Consider the following 18,947-nt stretch of genomic DNA (forward strand, 5'->3'; position numbering starts at 1 on the left):
GCAGTGCCGTCAACTGGCTTTGCTGCCATCAGTGCTGCTGTCTGGACCAGCTTGTGCCACTAGCTGCTGACCACAGCAAGCCAATGCCCTCAACTGATATATTAACTATTAAATACGTAGTTGTTTTCTCACTGCTTCTATGATTCTAAGACAGGCAACCACTTGGTTCAATGTTTCTGCTACTCTGTCAAATTGTGGCCTATAGAGAAGTCATTAACATTCGAGCCACCCTCACCTCAATATGCAAGGCTTTGAAGAAGTCATGCCAGTATTCACGAGAAATGCTTTAATAAATCAGAACAGACAACAAGGGTCGAATTCAAGACGAACTTTACATGAATCCCAGAATGTGCTAACACACTACTTGCAGCAGTATAAAAGACTTCTTTACTTATGCATGAATGACACATTTTTCTTTAACCTATTATGGGCTTTTTTTTTTAATTACTGGCACTATGCTCTTTAAATGTGTCTCCCAACTACCCTACCATATATTCCTCCAAATCAATCATGGGAAACTCGCAACGTTAAAATAGCAAACACTAGTTCATTCTCATTTGGATCTTACGACTGCCAAAATTTGATGGACTGCAGCTCACTTAACGATTCTCTTCTGTATCCAAATTCTGGGTGCACATATATATATATATATAAAAACAAAGATGAGGTGACTTACCGAACAAAAGCGCTGGCAGGTCGATAGACACACAAACAAACACAAACATACACACAAAATTCAAGCTTTCGCAACAAACTGTTGCCTCATCAGGAAAGAGGGAAGGAGAGGGGAAGACGAAAGGAAGTGGGTTTTAAGGGAGAGGGTAAGGAGTCATTCCAATCCCGGGAGCGGAAAGACTTACCTTAGGGGGAAAAAAGGACAGGTATACACTCGCACACACACACACATATCCATCCACACATACAGACACAAGCAGACATATTTGGTCTTTAAATATATATATATATATATAATGGAAGGAAACATTCCACGTGGGAAAAAATTATATATAAATACAAAGATGAGGTGACTTACCGAACAAAAACGCTGGCAGGTCGATAGACACACAAACAAACACAAACATACACACAAAATTCAAGCTTTCGCAACAAATTGTTGCCTCATCAGGAAAGAGGGAAGGAGAGGGGAAGACGAAAGGAAGTGAAGTCTTTCCGCTCCCGGGATTGGAATGACTCCTTACCCTCTCCTTTAAAACCCACTTCCTTTCGTCTTCCCCTCTCCTTCCCTCTTTCCTGATGAGGCAACAATTTGTTGCGAAAGCTTGAATTTTGTGTGTATGTTTGTGTGTCTATCGACCTGCCAGCGTTTTTGTTCGGTAAGTCACCTCATCTTTGTATTTTTTATATATATATATATATATATATATATATATATATATATATTTTAGCAGATATTTTAACCAATCCTACAGTTTCAGCTTGCATCAAATGAAAAAAATTCACAACAGATTTTATAAAGACCATACTTTGTACTTTTTTTGCATCTTTACCCACCAATAACATGCTTCAGATCCAAGAATGTACAATCTCAACCCATCCATTATATGATGTATGGTTTATGACACTGAACTTAAATTATGAAACTTCTACCCTTTTATAACTGAGGACCTTGTATTCACATACATCAATGCAAATGCAAAACAGGAAGTGAATAAGTTGTTTAGAAAGTGGGAACAGTTTTACTATAAAGACCTCTTCCTACGTAGAAGAACACAATAGAGCAATGAGAGTACATTGTGAGTTTCCCAGTTGCAGAAATAAATGCCAACAAGAAAAAGTACACAACTTGCAAAAACCAAATATGTAAATAAATAGTAAGCACACGTGCATGCTTTGTATACTGTGAAAAAGGTTGATGATAATAATAGAGCTAGTTCTAGGGTAGCATTCTTTGTGAACATTAATTTTTTACAAACGGCCCAAGTAAATCTTTCCTTAAAAGCCATGTTACTGCGGAAGTGTACCACGGAAATAAATTAGTAATTTTTTGACAAAGTGTGGTAATATCTATTTATGGGAGACAGAGAAGGGCCGTCCCTCCTGGAAAGACATCCAGAGAGAGCCAATACCCCACCAAAGCCCACACTGCCCCATTCAATTTTGTCTGAAGTTAAAAATTATACTGGACCAGTGAGGCTACAACATATACACGATTACTAGTGAAATAATTTAAAACACGGTTATTCCACATCAAAATAAACAATTATGGGAATCATCCCCACCAGAACCCGTCTAGTGTAAATGAAATTTTCACAGCTGTTTCATACAGAATAAAACTAAGCTGTGTAAACTTTATGCTCTTGACACAAAAAATTAATGGTTTTAGGAGACTTTCAGTAGGGGGCTAAGAAATGTCTTGTGAGCCCTAAACAGTTTTGATGAAATTAAAGCTGCAGTAATGTAGGCGAGATATTTGAAATATCTTCTTGTAATACAGGTCTGCAGCCTGAATGAATTGTTCAAAGGACATCATTTACAGCTTTTGGCTGTAAATGTTTTGCACAGTAAAAACTTCTACAACTAAGTGCAGGAAATTTTTGTGTGCCTCATACTGCTAAAATTTCAAGGTTATGATGCTCACTATATTCATACTACAGGAGGTCAAAGTTCCAGAAAAATCTATTGCTATAATTTTTCACCTATTTTGTGACTCCAACATATTGAGTGCCCCATAGCAGTTCTGCAGAGAAGTTACTTGTTATCAACGCTAGTGAACTACATCAGTTATTTGTGAGTATTCAAGAAGTTATTAGTATGTAAACATGCCAGCAAAATATTTTGCAACCAATTTTGGCATACTCTGATATCATTTTGCTATTGCTAAATGGTATCACCTCACTTTTTTTTTTATTCCATTAGAAAGATCAGGTGCTTTTGTATTGTAATAGCTTTTGCTTGTTTTCTAGATCCTCTAGAAAAATTTCAAAAAAATGAGCTGGAATATACCACTACCAATTAGTCACAGACTATTGTTATATTGAGCATTATATAGATTTTTGTATCTTCAGGTGGTATTTATTTGTTAATATTTTTACTTTCTATCAATATTTAATCATAACCAGGAAATTAATACAACAATGGAAATAATTAAAAAAGGAAAACATGCTACCTCTATCCTATAGACCAGGGGTCTCCAAACTTTTTAGCCCGCAGGCCACATTGACTCCTCCACAAAGTCATAAGGGCCAAGATCTACCTAGTGGGATTAAAGCACCCTAGCACTCCATGGTCACCGTAATGTAAGGCTAAAAGAAAGATGAAATCGCAAAAATCTAAGGTTGTGGGAATAGCTAGCACTGAAACGAACTACGATTTTTATTTAATTACATAATTTTGATTGGTGGACGTACCTGACCGAAATTCTGGCTTATTTTATTCTGGCGAATTTCACTGACAAAAAAGTATGTCACTGCACATTCTTCATGAAAGCGTCCTGCAAAGTTAATGAAATCTCAAAATCATTGTTAGCAACACTATTACTGCAAGACGTAACAGAGGTGGAGTATGTCAACGCATTGTTATTTCAAGCGGCACAACAATGAGTTTAGTTATGTAGTCTTGTAGCGAGTAACAGAGCCAATGTCGCGGTCTATTGGTCGTGATAGGACTCTAAACTCAATTTTTGGCAGTACAGGTACCACCTCAAATATTTGGCGGGCCGGATACCGGGGAAGTCCAGCCAGCTAACGCGGGCCGGTTTGCTGGCCCTCACGGGCCGGTTTCGGCTCGCGGGCCGTAGTTTGGAGACCCCTGCTATAGACAATTTGTAAAATATTTATAAGACATATCCACAATAACTATTTACAGACAATCACTGACTAACATGTTAAAGTGTACTGTACTGGGCTACCCTCCCTGTTTACCTTTCCCTGCTGCTTCATAACCTGGGTTGTGAGTAACTGAATCCACTTTCCCTTTTTCCCTTTCTTTCCCATCTCTCCTCCCTGACGAAGGAACAAAGTTTCGAAAGCTAGAAACGTAAATTTTCTGTTCTGTTTTGTGTAACTATCGGCTGTACTGAGCCAAGTACTGGCCAGCCCCTCTATCTCTTTGTTAGTATTTGTTTCACATCTTTATATGAGATTTTCCATTAATCATTTAGATCACCTATATGGTCCACATCCTTCATTGTTTTGTCCCTTTTGTTAGCTATCACTTACATCTGTCATCTAAACACTTTCTCTTCTTCAGTGTTTTATGTATATAAATATTTTCGTCACCAACTGTGCTAGTTTCACTTCCCTCCTATTATCTTCTTCCGTTTATAGTCCACTTCTCTTTATTTATTTATTTATTTAACATTCCATAGTTTTAACGTTCGTTATACGCTGTTTTCCAGCCAACAATCACTGCAAACAATCTCATCCACACCTACCAGTATCATCCATTTCCGTCGATTTCGTGTTGCTGGCGATCTTTTTGTGGCATTGGCTATCTTTCTCTGCCACAGAAAAAATTTTTTTGGAACATTTCTGTGCCACCCGCAAACTTTTTTGCGCCACCCGCAAACCTTTTTGCGCCACCCGCAAACTTTTTTGCGCCACCCGCAAACTTTTTTGCACCGCGCATGATCTTATTTGCGGCACCCGCGATCTTTTTTTCGCCACTCGCTATCTTTTTTTGAGCAACGTGTATTTGTTTCCCCTGATCTGGACACACTTGCTTGGTCTGGTCCACCTTTATCCGTACTTTTATTTAGTGGTCTTCCTTTGGTATTGAACAATACCAACACAATTTCTTTCTCCTCCTTCCCTCCTTGTTTTATTCCTTCTTATTATTACTATTTTAACTATACTTATTTAATTTCCCTACCCACTAGTTACCCACTATGTACCCTAATCCTATACATTATTTACATTCATTCCGGAAACATGCATTCACTGTAGCCAAACTGCAACCGCACATACTTTTCCTCCGGTCCTGTTTAACCTTTGGTATTACCCCTAAAGGACTTACCTTAAAAGTTCCCATCTCTGGGTGCAATTCCTCCTTCCAACAGTCTCTCCTGGACTTCCAGAACCGTCAGTCCTTAGCCCTTACCCAACTTGTCCTGAATCTCTACACTACTTCGTGTAACCACCACTCCCAACAGCTCCTATCTCTCTTCAAAGTCCTCCAACTCTCAAACCCCTGCTTGGAGAGCACACTTAGGAATATCATCCTAGAAGCCAGCTGTAAACTTGAGTTCTATGCCACACACCACCTGAAGAAACTATCCACAGTGTTAGTGCAACACCTAAGAAGTGGGGTCCCTCTCCCTATCCCTCACAAACACCAACCACAACAGAACCTTCAACAAACCCCCCCTCATAGCCAACAAACCTAGCCTAGCCACCCTACTCAATCTCCCAATCCCAGCACATACCCCACACAGACCAAATCTCAACTATAACCACAGTCAAATGCCACATATCACCAGTCCCAATTCAGTTTTAAACCTCTCATCCAGATCCCTCTCTCCTCCAGAGACATCTGTTCCATCAAAAGGCTTAACCTCTAGCCCCACGCCTAAATTCAACCACACTGCCCTGGTTAAAGACCTCCTCTCATTCACCCGGAACCTCAACTGGAAATATCACTTCACTGCCCAAACACAGCCCCCAAATACTAGACCCAGTGTTGAACCCTGTCTGGAACAATTCCGACCGCCTTCTCAAAAGGGATCCTCCTCCCCTCCCCCAAAACCATCCCTCGCAGACATTTCAGGAATTCCTCGCATCCAGTGTTGCCTCCCAGTCCTTCTTGAAGAAAATCCCGACAATCCCCAACATCACCCCAGTTGAATCCCGTGCCACTCTATTGTCATCCTCCCAGTGGATAAAGGCTCCACAACTGTGGTACTTGAGCGTGTGGACTATGTGGCAGAAGGACTGCGTCAACTCTCCGACACCTCAACCAAAAAAAAAAAAAGGCTACCCTCCCTGTTTACCTTTCCCTGTTGCTTCCTAACCTGGGTTGTGAGTAACTGAATCCACTTTCCCTTCTTCCTTTTCTTTCCCATCTCTCCTCCTTGACGAAGGAACAAAGTTCCGAAAGCTAGGAACGTAAATTTTCTGTTCTGCTTTGTGTAACTATCGGCTGTACTGAGCTGAGGTAAGTACTGGCCAGCCCCTCTATCTCTTTGTTAGTATTTGTTTCACATCTTTATATGAGATCTTCCATTAATCATTTTGTACTATATTTTTGTTTTTTATAGCAGCCTGTTTGTTATGTTGGTTGACACTAATGATTAAATCATATCACATGTTGAGTGTGCGTCGGGAAAATGACAAGTGTGGAAGAGTCCAGCTCTTAAAGTATATTTGTACAGATCATCTAAAAGTGAGTGGTAGCATGCTCTCCTTTTCGAATTATAACCAAGAAATTGGTAATTTTTGAGTCCGATGGCACAATGCCTGCAAAAAAGATACCCTCTTGTTTCATTTAGTAAGCAGCTTTGAGATGTCGTAGCACAAGAGGTCTAATTTTATACTGTGAATGACAAATGATCCAGATGTTGTTGCTGACTTCCTAGCTTGTTCAATTGGCTCTTTGGTCAGTACAGAGTATCATCAGTCCTGTTGCAGTAGTTGTAAAAAAACGACTGGCGTCCCTAAATGAATTCCACCTTTATCAACAAAGTCTACCAAAATTACACTCAGGTTGTAGCCTACAAATAGATTAAATGACCTGCTTCTAGCATAAAGCCTTGTTTTACTTGTTTCATTTCATTCAAAAGTAATGCTATAAGCCTTTTGCAAAAACAAATCATTTATTAAAATGGGTTCTTGTTTTATAAAGAGCAGCTGAATTAAAAAAGCTCACAAATGTACAAGTTATGTCAGAGTGAGTTCACAAGAAACTTGCTGCACTCTTGTCTTTCCAAAAGGCCTCATGCTCATGGTGATGAAAAAATTGTAATGGCATAAATTGTCAATTCAAGCTTGCCAAATCTGTGTCATTCTCCTCTAAAATGTCATCCTCAAAATAAGATCAACAAGTTTAATAAAAGCATAAAGTTTCACACATGCAAAGTGAAATTTGTATGCAGACTGCTGTTTCTTGTGGGTTTAAGCCAGATACATTTCTATGGCACAATTCTAATGCTCAGTAATGCCTATGTTACGCCGATTATGATGACCTATTTAGTGAGTGGAAGAAAAACTGAGTACCTTCAAGTGCTGAGATTTGTAAATGTTAACACTCACCCCAAAAAGTTGGTCAATACCATGTGTCACCAAATTTACAGTTCCAAACAGAATGCTACAAGACTAGGAAGTGTAAACATTAGGCGGCACTGCCTAGCGATAAGAAGAAAAAAATCCTTTTTGATAATATAAAAAGCAATGTTAAGGCTTTTCAGGAGAGCAACAAATTTAGCTGGAATGAAAATGTCTGTAGGGTGTTGAGCATTTTTTTACAAGAACTTTTGCTAAGTTTTACTCTCTTGTCCAGTTAAAGAATGTAACTACTATACATAAATAATTTAGGAGCAAGTGTAATAGCTAATCGATTAGTAAAGACGTTGAGTCATTGCTTGGCACATGAACAAGAGTGAAAACTTTGCAGGCTTTCCAATGACTCCTTTTTCAAGTTAGAGTCTAAATTATTTACATCCTACCAGGACTTCGCATTGCCATATTTCTAACTATTACTCAAATATTATTAAGTTTCTTATACATAATGTGATTGTTAGTGTATTGGTTCATGAATGTACAACTGTAGTATTTTCAAGCTCATATTTAACTTCACTTAGAGGGTCTTCAAAACAAACAAAACCCCTGCTCTTTCTAATGACACAAAATTACAGATAATATAGCAATATGACATCAAATCATGCACAAGTACAATAAAAAAATTTTATGACATTGTTTCACATAAATACCTCCAAGAATACTCATGAATAACTGCTGCAGATTGGTAGAACTGATAATAATTAATTTATCTGTGGCACTACTAAAGGACACTCAACATAATATGTCAAAAATTAGTCACAAAATTATTGAAAAATTGTAGCAGTTGTTTCTTCCCCAACTTTGACCTCATACGATGCAAAAATTGTGAATGACTTAGTCTTCAAATTTTAACAGTGTGCCGAGCACTAAAAGTTGTGCTTCTTATCCAAATATCCACTTTATATTACTACTAGTTTCAATAATTAAGCCTTCTTAAAATTGGCAATAACTGTCAAGAGTTCATCCAACATTTTGCATCTCTCTACGGAAAGCATTACAAAACCGTTAATTTTGTTCATCTTGAGGTAAAGTTTTGCACAGGACATTTGTACAAAGTTTCATTCAGTCTGCAGTTGGTATGAAAGGGCACAATGATAATTATATTAAAACAAAGTATAAGTGTGTGTCTGTGTGTGTGTGTGTGTGTGTGTGTGTGTGTGTGTGTGTGTCACCAAGCATACTCAAGCACAGAATGTATCCAGACACTCAAATGTTAAAATCTGCTCCTTAACAATTTGAGGGTGTGTTCTGACCCCTCAGAATTTTTTTTAAATATCCACGTTACACCCATCCAGTCATCATTTAAAACAAGAGGGCATCTCTCCAGCCAAACCTTTTAATGCCCTGTGATCCATATACAATCTATTTTCAGTTAAAATATAATACACTGTTGAAATGGTACCACTGCATCATATTCTCAAGGCCCTTCACAATCCATGATGGAACTGTGAGTTTAAGGGCAATGCTTTATATGAAATGAGCTAAAATGATCTCATTTTGTCTGACAAATCGGACTAAGGTATGCCACAGTTGGGTGGTCAATTTCAGTGTATGAGTTTTATTTTCACTTGTTTCTGACCACTCTCCCCACATGCCCACAGCAATTATTCTATCCAGAGACATATCTGACCCCAAGGGATAATGCAGGATGTTACTGAATTATCATCACAGGCATGCTTGGCTGCTCGTTACCACAAATTCCAGCATGCTCTGATATATAATGGAATGACAAATTCTTTCCCTGCTTCCGCAGAGAAAGCAGGGTATCTTGGATGTTCTTGACAGTATTCTCTGCTGCTGGTTACATTCTCCGGCTGGTTTGCAGTGCACTCTATAAGTACAAGCAGATGAAAGTCATCAGGATCATGTACAGCTCAGCATCAAAAAAACATAATATACCGGTAGCTGCTAAATCTTAGGATACTGTCTGGGAAAACAATGGAACGGTTACCCACAAGGTTTAGTTATGAAGTTTTTATTACCACCTCAAAAAAGAAAAAGTAATCCTATGTTTGTGAGCATATGTCTGCAGTCGTGGTACACTGAAAACCACTCCCTACAGCATACAGTATCCTGCTGGAGCAGCCAAACCAAAATGGCACTGCCCATTTATGATGTGGAGTATCATGCAATAAATCATTTTCGGCATCAGTGGAAATGTGCAGATTTGTCAGGCCAACCCAGATGACTTCTTTAGCCATCTGGCTTGGCTGAAATGTGATCAACAGTGGTGAATGCTGGACATCCTTTGGCTTATATAGCTTTAAAAAGTTGTAGCATAGTTTGAGCCGTCATCGGATAGAAAGTGGTGGTTCACTAGCTCCAGCACAGAGGCTAGTTCCTGTTGCCAGTCTTGTTCTTTTATTGTGTACTACATCCAGCATCTTTTGATATGTAGTTCAAGATAAGTAACAAACAGTACAAGCATAATCTACATGAGATCAGATAAATGCTTTACACATTGTTGTAGACTAGAACTGCTTCCAGTCTGGACCTTTCTATTGAGACGCATTAAGCTGCCTAAAGCTTTAAGTGCCCTTACTCAAGTCCCACAAGTATGGTAACCAAATGAGCCTTTGATCACATGAGACCCATGAGCCTGCCCGACAGATTAAAACTGAGACTGGTGTCATTAAAACATAGTTCCGGTTCACTTAAAATTTGGTGGATACAATTAAAATGAACACACATTTTTTCATCCATGTCAAATTCAGAAACTGTATATTGTGCACATTAATTCCGTCTGAAGGATCAACTGTAATTGGCAAGATGTTGATGCTAGATAGGAGGAGGAGGAGGAGGAGGAGGAGAAGTAAATCATAAAGTCATCAACAAACAAAGAAGTCTTCTGTATTCTTCATTCAGCACACCTGCTGTTAGAGCAGGAAAAGCAAATTTTCAATTCTTGAAATGAACATGAAGCTGAAAGAATTCAAAACCATAAAAAATGTGTAAATTTTGCATAACTACAAAATAATGAAACATCGAGTAAATTAAGTGTTGAAAGCTCCATGATGTTATTTGTATGGATGATGCTGTTGCCTATAAGGGGGCTGCAGTAACAGAAAATTATAACTAAATGCAGGAAAACTTGCAAAGGATTGAAGATTGGTGCAGTGCGAAACATGAACACTTTCATCAACTGAAGCCTTGATTTAAGACCTGCTTTCCATCATACAGAGAAACATAACAAACAATAACAAAATGCTGTGGTTGAGTGCACCTTTGCATTTACATAGTAAACTGATACAGAGTCAGTTACACCACGCCGTCCCTTCAACGAAGTTATGCTGTTTATAGCAATGATCAAGCTGGTGACGATCCCTTAACAGTCACATATAAAATTGCTTGAAAGTTTGTCTCCCACTTAGTAACTGTATGACTTTACAACATTTGACAAATGCAGTTTGAAGCTATCCAACGTAAGCACAGAAGCTCTAGTTATGTTTTGACCTGAAGGATGTATTTGATTTCCGTCCTACCATATACATCTGGGATAAAATCCCTGAAAAGTGAGGGATAAGCCCTGTAGGAGTTACAGGCCCTTTCAGCAAGTATATATCGAATCAAAACAGATCAAAATAATGCAGAGAGGGGTGCACACAGAAAATGACAATTACTTAACAACAGATTACTTACGTGAGAGGAACAGAAGATCGTTAAGTTTCAGCACTGTAAACACTGCAAAGACAGGGAGAAAATTGATACACAACAATATGACATACTAGTATCTGTTAATTTCCTGAAATAATTGCATGAAAAAAGGAAATGTCAGAAAAAAGTAAGATGGTACAGCATTGTTAACAAGCAGACTCAAAGGGCTAGGTAAAAAGAGATTCCTTCTTCATACACAATGACACCTTTCCTTTGTGAAGTGTGAGAGTTCTACATCTAAAAAAATAGCCTACAAGCCACAGTAAAGAAACTTGCTGAGCGTACTTCACACAATTTTAACAAATTTCTGTCCCATTCCATTAAATATTGAGCTAGGAAAAAATGACTATCTATATGCCTCTATATGCTCCCTAATCTACCTTGGTCTAATGGTCCCTACATGAGGCATATGATGGTGGCAGCAGAATTATAACATGGTCTACCCTAATGTTATTTACACAACAGGTTTCATGATAATGAGAGCAGTAAGCTTGAATTTATCACAGTACCATCTTGTCTGTAAATTTCTTGTCACAGACATCACTGTTTCCCACAACTCCAGCAACAAATTTAGGTGTTCCTTTCACTTTCCCCACCACTGCTTTTTAATCTTACATTCCCTTCCATATGACTCGTAACAAGGAGACCACATACCAATTGGATTTTTGTAATTTCTTATATTTATGGTATGTGAAGTTCAAAACTTAAATATCAGTCTTCCCAAGTAGTTTGATGCAACTCTCAAAAAATATTGAGAAAATCGACTTTGAGGTTTTCAGACCATGTTTAATACACAAGAGTACGGTTGATTTATTAACAAGTAGCATAGCTCCGAGTTAGTTTGCTCACCTATCACATGGGATGCACGAGTTCGATTCCAAGTGGATTCAAGTTTATAACCAAATGTGATGGGCTTCACAACTAATCTTGCAAGTGGATATCATCTCAGTTTCTCTCTCTCTCTTTGTTAAGGTGCATTTATACCTGAGCAACTTTCCATGGTGACCAAGTGCATGTGGTCATTGCACAAAGAGGCAAGGAGCCACATGCACCTGTATTAAAGTTACTCATACTTCTGACATGTGCACACAGACCATGATTAACAGGTGCAGGAGTCTCCCAATCTCAGATGGGGAGACACATGCAACAGACCTGCAACTGCCTGGAGTTCTCTCTGTTTGGTGCTCCGATTTACTATTTCTCACTGTTAAAAGATTCAGTTTTTCGCACATATTCAAATTTACCTTTGCGTTAGCACTTTGGCCAAATGATCTAGCAAGAACACAAGAAATTTGAAGAGCATTATCATGCCCCCCCCCCCCCAAAAAAATCTGGTTAATTCATCAGATTATAAGGACAGAATGAAATGACTGTCTACAGTTCCTCACAAACAGAAACAAGTTAGAAATAACAAAGGTAGGTCTGAACAAAATAAAAAGGCTTCATTAGTACGTCTGACAAATACACATTTAAAAAGAAGAGTGATTCTGGAGATCTTGGTCTGCCGAAGCTGTCTCAATTCTTTTACAAACCAATTTGATTCATAAATAATTTGTGTCATGGAGAGCAAACAAATGAACACTGAAATCATACTTATAATTCAAAAGGCTGCTTCCACCATTATGTAAGTACTGCAGAACCATATTTTCACTATACAAAGGCCTCAAACAGCCCAGGGGAATTCCAGTTCACTTAAAAATCTCATGTGACATCTAATCACTTCTTGTTAGAGTTTGAAGGTTGAAGATAAATAACAAACAAAAAAAATTACTTAAATGTTTTTGACAAAATCAGAACCCCAATTTCCTTCTAAAAAAATTAGAAACTTTAGCAGCACATGTATCCAGTCCCTAGCAGAAATGCGCACCCATAATGTACTTTTTGATTTGAAAATAGAACCTGAAACCGACCATCTAATGTCTGGTATTTCTTCGTTAGACACTGGACAGTCCTTGAGCGTTGAAGAAACTGCTCCCCTCTACGCTTCAAAAGTTTCAACTGTCAATCTATCCAGCTCAGCCAGCAAATCAAATCCATCACAGCAACAACAAAATCTAGCACCACCTGACAAGCCTACATTACTGGCCTCATCTTTGGTAGCATGTACAATATCAAGTGATTCGTGAGGTAAAAATTCACAATTGCACATTACAAAAGTATTTTTGAACACAGATTCTCATCACTGTAAGAGACTAAGAAAAGAATACAGCATCTTTTCACACAAACTGAAAGCACTACTATCATTAAAATGGAGAAGCTTCAAGCTGATTCAATTTTACAAACAAACATTAGCAACAGATGCACCCAATCACATAAAACATGCCTGTTAAAACATGAACACTGTATTTCTGCACAATATTACTGTAAAATATTTAAAAGCAATTAATATAAGAAGTGTGTAAAGTCAAGGTCGTTTCGACTACACTGCCCAAGTTTCGCTGGGATGCCGTCACACATTCGCTATACAGCCCCAATCTCTCCCCATGCAATTCTCATAATTCTGGAGCCCAGAAGCAAGACATTCATGGCCTTAGATTTCCTTGGGACAAAGAGGTGCACACACGGGTACAATCATGGTTCCATAGGCAACCACAAACATTTTTCTACAAAGGCACTGACCATCTTGCATCGCAGTGGGATAAACATACAAATAATTATGACAATCACTTTTGAAATAATAAGTCTACTTAATTTTTCCACCTGTCTTGTTTTTATTTGACTCCTACTACTACCACTACTACTACTACTACTACTACAGTATCCAAATGTCTTATCTAGATCTGAATGATAGTACTTACTCAGGGCGAGTGCCACTTGCTGTTAGTTGAGCAAAAGTTTTCACTTTATCTCTAATGACTTGAATACCTCGTTCGTCAGATGCATTCAGCTCCAGAATCCTATGCAGAACAAAAATATCAGAAAATGGTGTTGAACATGCATGACAAAATAATTTCCAAAAATCACATTCCTCACATTAGGTTCCGTAGTCACTATGAACTTTTAAAAGTTTAAACTATGCTTCCAAAGTGGTTTTAAAATTTACTGGTATACAATAACTTACTAATTTTGCCCTTGAAGCCACATTTAAAGGGCACCAGAAAGCTGCCAAACACTACTGCTGTCATTATCTAGGTAAGCAGGACCCAGTATGTGTCTTAAAATTTTGTCATGTTGCCATAAATATCCTATCAGAGTGTAATGAGTCTGTGTGCATCAGTGGCCCCATGGAGACCCTTGGCAGGCCTCAGGTTAGGCTCTCTAACTTTTATAATAAAGCACTCCATGTTGTCCTTAATTTTTCTAAAAACCTGTAAGAGGGCTATGACACTATTTTGACAACAGAAGCTCTGTTTTATTACAGAGTATGTCATTTAAGTACAACTATTCAAAGGTCATTCAGTAAATGATGTACAATTTGTTTTTACAGTTGTTAACGTATACAGGAAAATGGGTCATTCCATGCCAAGTGTCTAACGTTTCCTGCATGATCACCATGTATTTTAATGAAATTTTGTGTGAACATTGGCAGATGCTCCCAATAGCCACTGTTGAGGTTTCACCATCAACAGTTTAATGCTTGTGGAAATATAGTCATTAGTTTGACCCTATAGTGCACTTTCAACAGTGTACTTATGATTTCAATTTTCGTATAACTGATAACAATTTTCATACAACTAGTGTGAAGCAAATTCGGCCAAAAAAACCAAGTGTTTGAAAAACCATGAAGAAAGTATGTTATAAACCTGAAACTTTGCTTGTGATAACTTATCATCACAAGATCTTAAAATACAAAATTTAATTCTCCTATTGTTTTCCAATGGTTTACAAACTAAGAGCAAAGTTGATGAGTTTTGTAAAAATGTCAAAAATGGGTATTTTCATTAGACGAAACAACAAGTTTACTGTTACCAGTCACTGTTTATCTCTACTACATGTTTCAAAGGTTTAAACTTCCATCGGCAGGTGAATTTACATTTGTTAGTACGACATTTGGGTTTGTGTGTGTGTGTGTGTGTGTGTGTGTGTGTGTGTGTGTGTGTGTGTGTGACGATATTTTGAAGGAACTTGGGGCACTGTCTAGTGGAGAAACAAAACACTATTTCAAAACACGGATTTGGGTTTCTTTTGACAAAAAAGTTTTTTTAACATATCTCTAACGGTAAACATAAAATAAGTCAAATAGAGTACATCCAGTGGTCACAAGTTCCTTTCACTGACGTAGCACATCACATGTATATTGCCATATTTCGTAAACAAATATGGCGTCTGGAAACTATTGGCACAAGGATTGTATAGCAGAAGAGAAAACATTATCACAAAGTACAAAGAATCTACATCGTAACAACATTACTAGAGAACACATTTTAAAGGATTTGGAGGCACTTGTTTTGAGATGTCGTATACATGCGTTGGAATAAATACTTCAGGTGGTATATAAATCCGATTTTGACAAGCTAAAATAGTTTACACTTGATACTCGTTTATACAATCAGGTGAAATGTTACAAACTTTAAGTACTATAATCATATTGGCTACAGTGGTAAAATGACACACAAATAACAATTTTGGTTATGATTCACAGATAGAAACGAAAGGCTGGAATCAGAGGGAGAAGGATAGAAAAAGAATGGGAGAGGGAGAGGGGGGGAGAGAGAGAGAGAGAGAGAGAGAGAGAGAGAGAGAGAGAGAGAGAGGGGGAGAGAGAAAACTTTACAAACTTTGATGAAAAGAGATGGTTTGATGTGTAAGATGCTGATACACTTGATGTTAACATGGTGTTTTGTTTCCTGTAGGTGGGTGGCTATTGCTGATGTGTGGTAATTTTTGTTTTTTAGTGCTGCCATGTGTTCTTTTAATCTAATTTCAAATGATCTGCCTGTCTGCTCTATGTAGAAGCAGTCACAGCCCAAACATTCAATTCTGTAAACACCTGTGTGATGAAGTAGGCTTTGTGTGCTGATGATGTGGGGTAACTTCTGTCCAACCTTGTCTGTGGTAAAGGATATGCTTATGCCTGTTCGTTTGAAGACATTGGCACTCTGATATGTTACCTAGAAATGGGATTGTGTGGAAGATGCTTTTCTCTTTTTGTGTTTTGATTGCTTTGCCGTTATTGAGTGTTTTAGGGTGTCGACTATGGAGCAGTTATAACCATTTGCAATAGCTGTTTGTTTTATTATTTTAATTTCTTGATCACATTTGTCTTCAGGGAGTGGTAGTTGGGCAGCTCTATTGATCTTGTACTGGAATGCTGCCATTTTGTGTGCTGTGGGGTGACAAGAGTAGTTGTGGATTGTAGTATGTTTTGTGGTAGACTTCTGATGAATTTCTGTTATCCTTTATTCTAATGCTAAGGTCTAAGAAATTTACACTGTCATCTGTTTGGTGTTCAACTGTGAATTCTGCGTTTTCATGGGAGTTGTTGAATAACTTGCTCAACTCACTGATGTCATCTTTAGTGCCTTTGATTAAAATGATGGTATCATCTACACTCCTGGAAATGGAAAAAAGAACACATTGACACCGGTGTGTCAGACCCACCATACTTGCTCCGGACGCTGCGAGAGGGCTGTACAAGCAATGATCACACGCACGGCACAGAGGACACACCAGGAACCGCGGTGTTGGCCGTCGAATGGCGCTAGCTGCGCAGCATTTGTGCACCGCCGCCGTCAGTGTCAGCCAGTTTGCCGTGGCATACGGAGCTCCATCGCAGTCTTTAACACTGGTAGCATGCCGCGACAGCGAGGACGTGAACCGTATGTGCAGTTGACGGACTTTGAGCGAGGGCGTATAGTGGGCATGCGGGAGGCCGGGTGGACGTACCGCCGAATTGCTCAACACGTGGGGCGTGAGGTCTCCACAGTACATCGATGTTGTCGCCAGTGGTCGGCGGAAGGTGCACGTGCCCGTCGACCTGGGACCGGACCGCAGCGACGCACGGATGCACGCCAAGACCGTAGGATCCTACGCAGTGCCGTAGGGGACCGCACCGCCACTTCCCAGCAAATTAGGGACACTGTTGCTCCTGGGGTATCGGCGAGGACCATTCGCAACCGTCTCCATGAAGCTGGGCTACGGTCCCGCACACCGTTAGGCCGTCTTCCGCTCACGCCCCAACATCGTGCAGCCCGCCTCCAGTGGTGTCGCGACAGGCGTGAATGGAGGGACGAATGGAGACGTGTCGTCTTCAGCGATGAGAGTCGCTTCTGCCTTGGTGCCAATGATGGTCGTATGCGTGTTTGGCGCCATGCAGGTGAGCGCCACAATCAGGACTGCATACGACCGAGGCACACAGGGCCAACACCCGGCATCATGGTGTGGGGAGCGATCTCCTACACTGGCCGTACACCACTGGTGATCGTCGAGGGGACAATGAATAGTGCACGGTACATCCAAACCGTCATCGAACCCATCGTTCTACCATTCCTAGACCGGCAAGGGAACTTGCTGTTCCAACAGGACAATGCACGTCCGCATGTATCCCGTGCCGCCCAACGTGCTCTAGAAGGTGTAAGTCAACTACCCTGGCCAGCAAGATCTCCGGATCTGTCCCCCATTGAGCATGTTTGGGACTGGATGAAGCGTCGTCTCACGCGGTCTGCACGTCCAGCACGAACGCTGGTCCAACTGAGGCGCCAGGTGGAAATGGCATGGCAAGCCGTTCCACAGGACTACATCCAGCATCTCTACGATCGTCTCCATGGGAGAATAGCAGCCTGCATTGCTGCGAAAGGTGGATATACACTGTACTAGTGCCGACATTGTGCATGCTCTGTTGCCTGTGTCTATGTGCCTGTGGTTCTGTCAGTGTGATCATGTGATGTATCTGACCCCAGGAATGTGTCAATACAGTTTCCCCTTCCTGGGACAATGAATTCACGGTGTTCTTATTTCAATTTCCAGGAGTGTATATACCTGTAGTAGTGGTATTTTCAGCCCACTTTTACAAAAAAAAGTACTTTCTGCAAGCTCATTTCAACAATTTTCATTGGGAAGACCATGCTGTAAATTACCTGAAACTAGGATTTGATTTTTGCAATGTGAGCATATAAGGCCCTAAAAAATAATGACAAGACAAAGAAGCAGTGAGATATTCTGAAGGTACTCAAATTAAATCTGATATTTTTTGTTATTTTACTGATACTCTGTGGGGAAGATAATATCAAAAATCCTGGTGAATAGGAAGTGCACCCAAGTCAGAAAAATTCAAGAAAGCACAAAAAAGTGTGCCTTTTGTCGCGACTCATCATGATATACTTCATCCAGTTCTGCTGTATTACTACAGAATTAAACTAGTTGTAAACTACAAATTTGACTGTGCATTACTAACGCACTGGAGGTCACAGCAGTAAAACTGTTTTAGAACAGCTGCAACACACATTCTATAAACTGCCTTCAAGTTTTACACCTTTGTTACATGTGAAAAGTTTGGTAAAGTTCGTAATGTGATATTTTTTGGAAAAGGATTCATGTTAATGAGCATTCTGAACGTGAATTTTAATAGGCCAGCCTCGCCACAAGTCCATATGGTAAAGATGCCATCAATGTATCTAAACCAAACCAGGGGCTGACGACATCTTTACTATATGGACTCATGGTAAGGCCGACTGCTAAATTTCTGAAATCTCTTAATACCTTCTCCCAATTAAATTTCACATGGTCCTATTCCAAATCCTGTGCTACTTTCCTTGATGTAGATCTCATCCTTACGTAAGACCAGTTACACATTTCTGTCCACATTAAACCTACTAACAAACAACAGTACTTACATTTTGACAGCTGCCATCCTTTCCACGTCAAACATTCCCTTCAATACAGCCTTGGCATTAGAGGCAAATGTATTTGTTCCAATGCAGATTCTTTACAGCAGTGTACCACCATTCTCATCTCGCCTTCACTGTATGTAACTACCCCACCAGCCTAGTTTAAAAGCATATTTCCCAGACCATCACATCTAACCCTGGTTCCGCCAAAGAAAACTTCAGAGCACACCACTGGTCACTCAGTATTATCCTGGTATGGAATGTATTAATCAGCTACTTCAACAAAGCCATGATT

At 39.5% G+C, this 18,947-nt stretch overlaps 1 protein-coding gene across 2 annotated transcripts in view; it reads right to left on the bottom strand.

Moving 5' to 3' along the window:
* The window catches only part of LOC124776500 (replication factor C subunit 4), a 61,289-nt gene that overhangs the window by 28,680 nt on the left and 13,662 nt on the right, over window positions 1-18,947 (bottom strand). For both annotated transcript variants that reach the window (XM_047251517.1, XM_047251518.1), the window contains exon 3: window positions 13,685-13,783. In XM_047251517.1, the coding sequence (XP_047107473.1) occupies window positions 13,685-13,783 (99 nt within the window). The remainder of the gene's footprint in view (window positions 1-13,684; window positions 13,784-18,947) is intronic.

The sequence above is a fragment of the Schistocerca piceifrons genome, chromosome 2 (assembly GCF_021461385.2).
Source record: "Schistocerca piceifrons isolate TAMUIC-IGC-003096 chromosome 2, iqSchPice1.1, whole genome shotgun sequence".
In the NCBI taxonomy this organism is placed as follows: Eukaryota; Metazoa; Arthropoda; class Insecta; order Orthoptera; family Acrididae; genus Schistocerca; species Schistocerca piceifrons.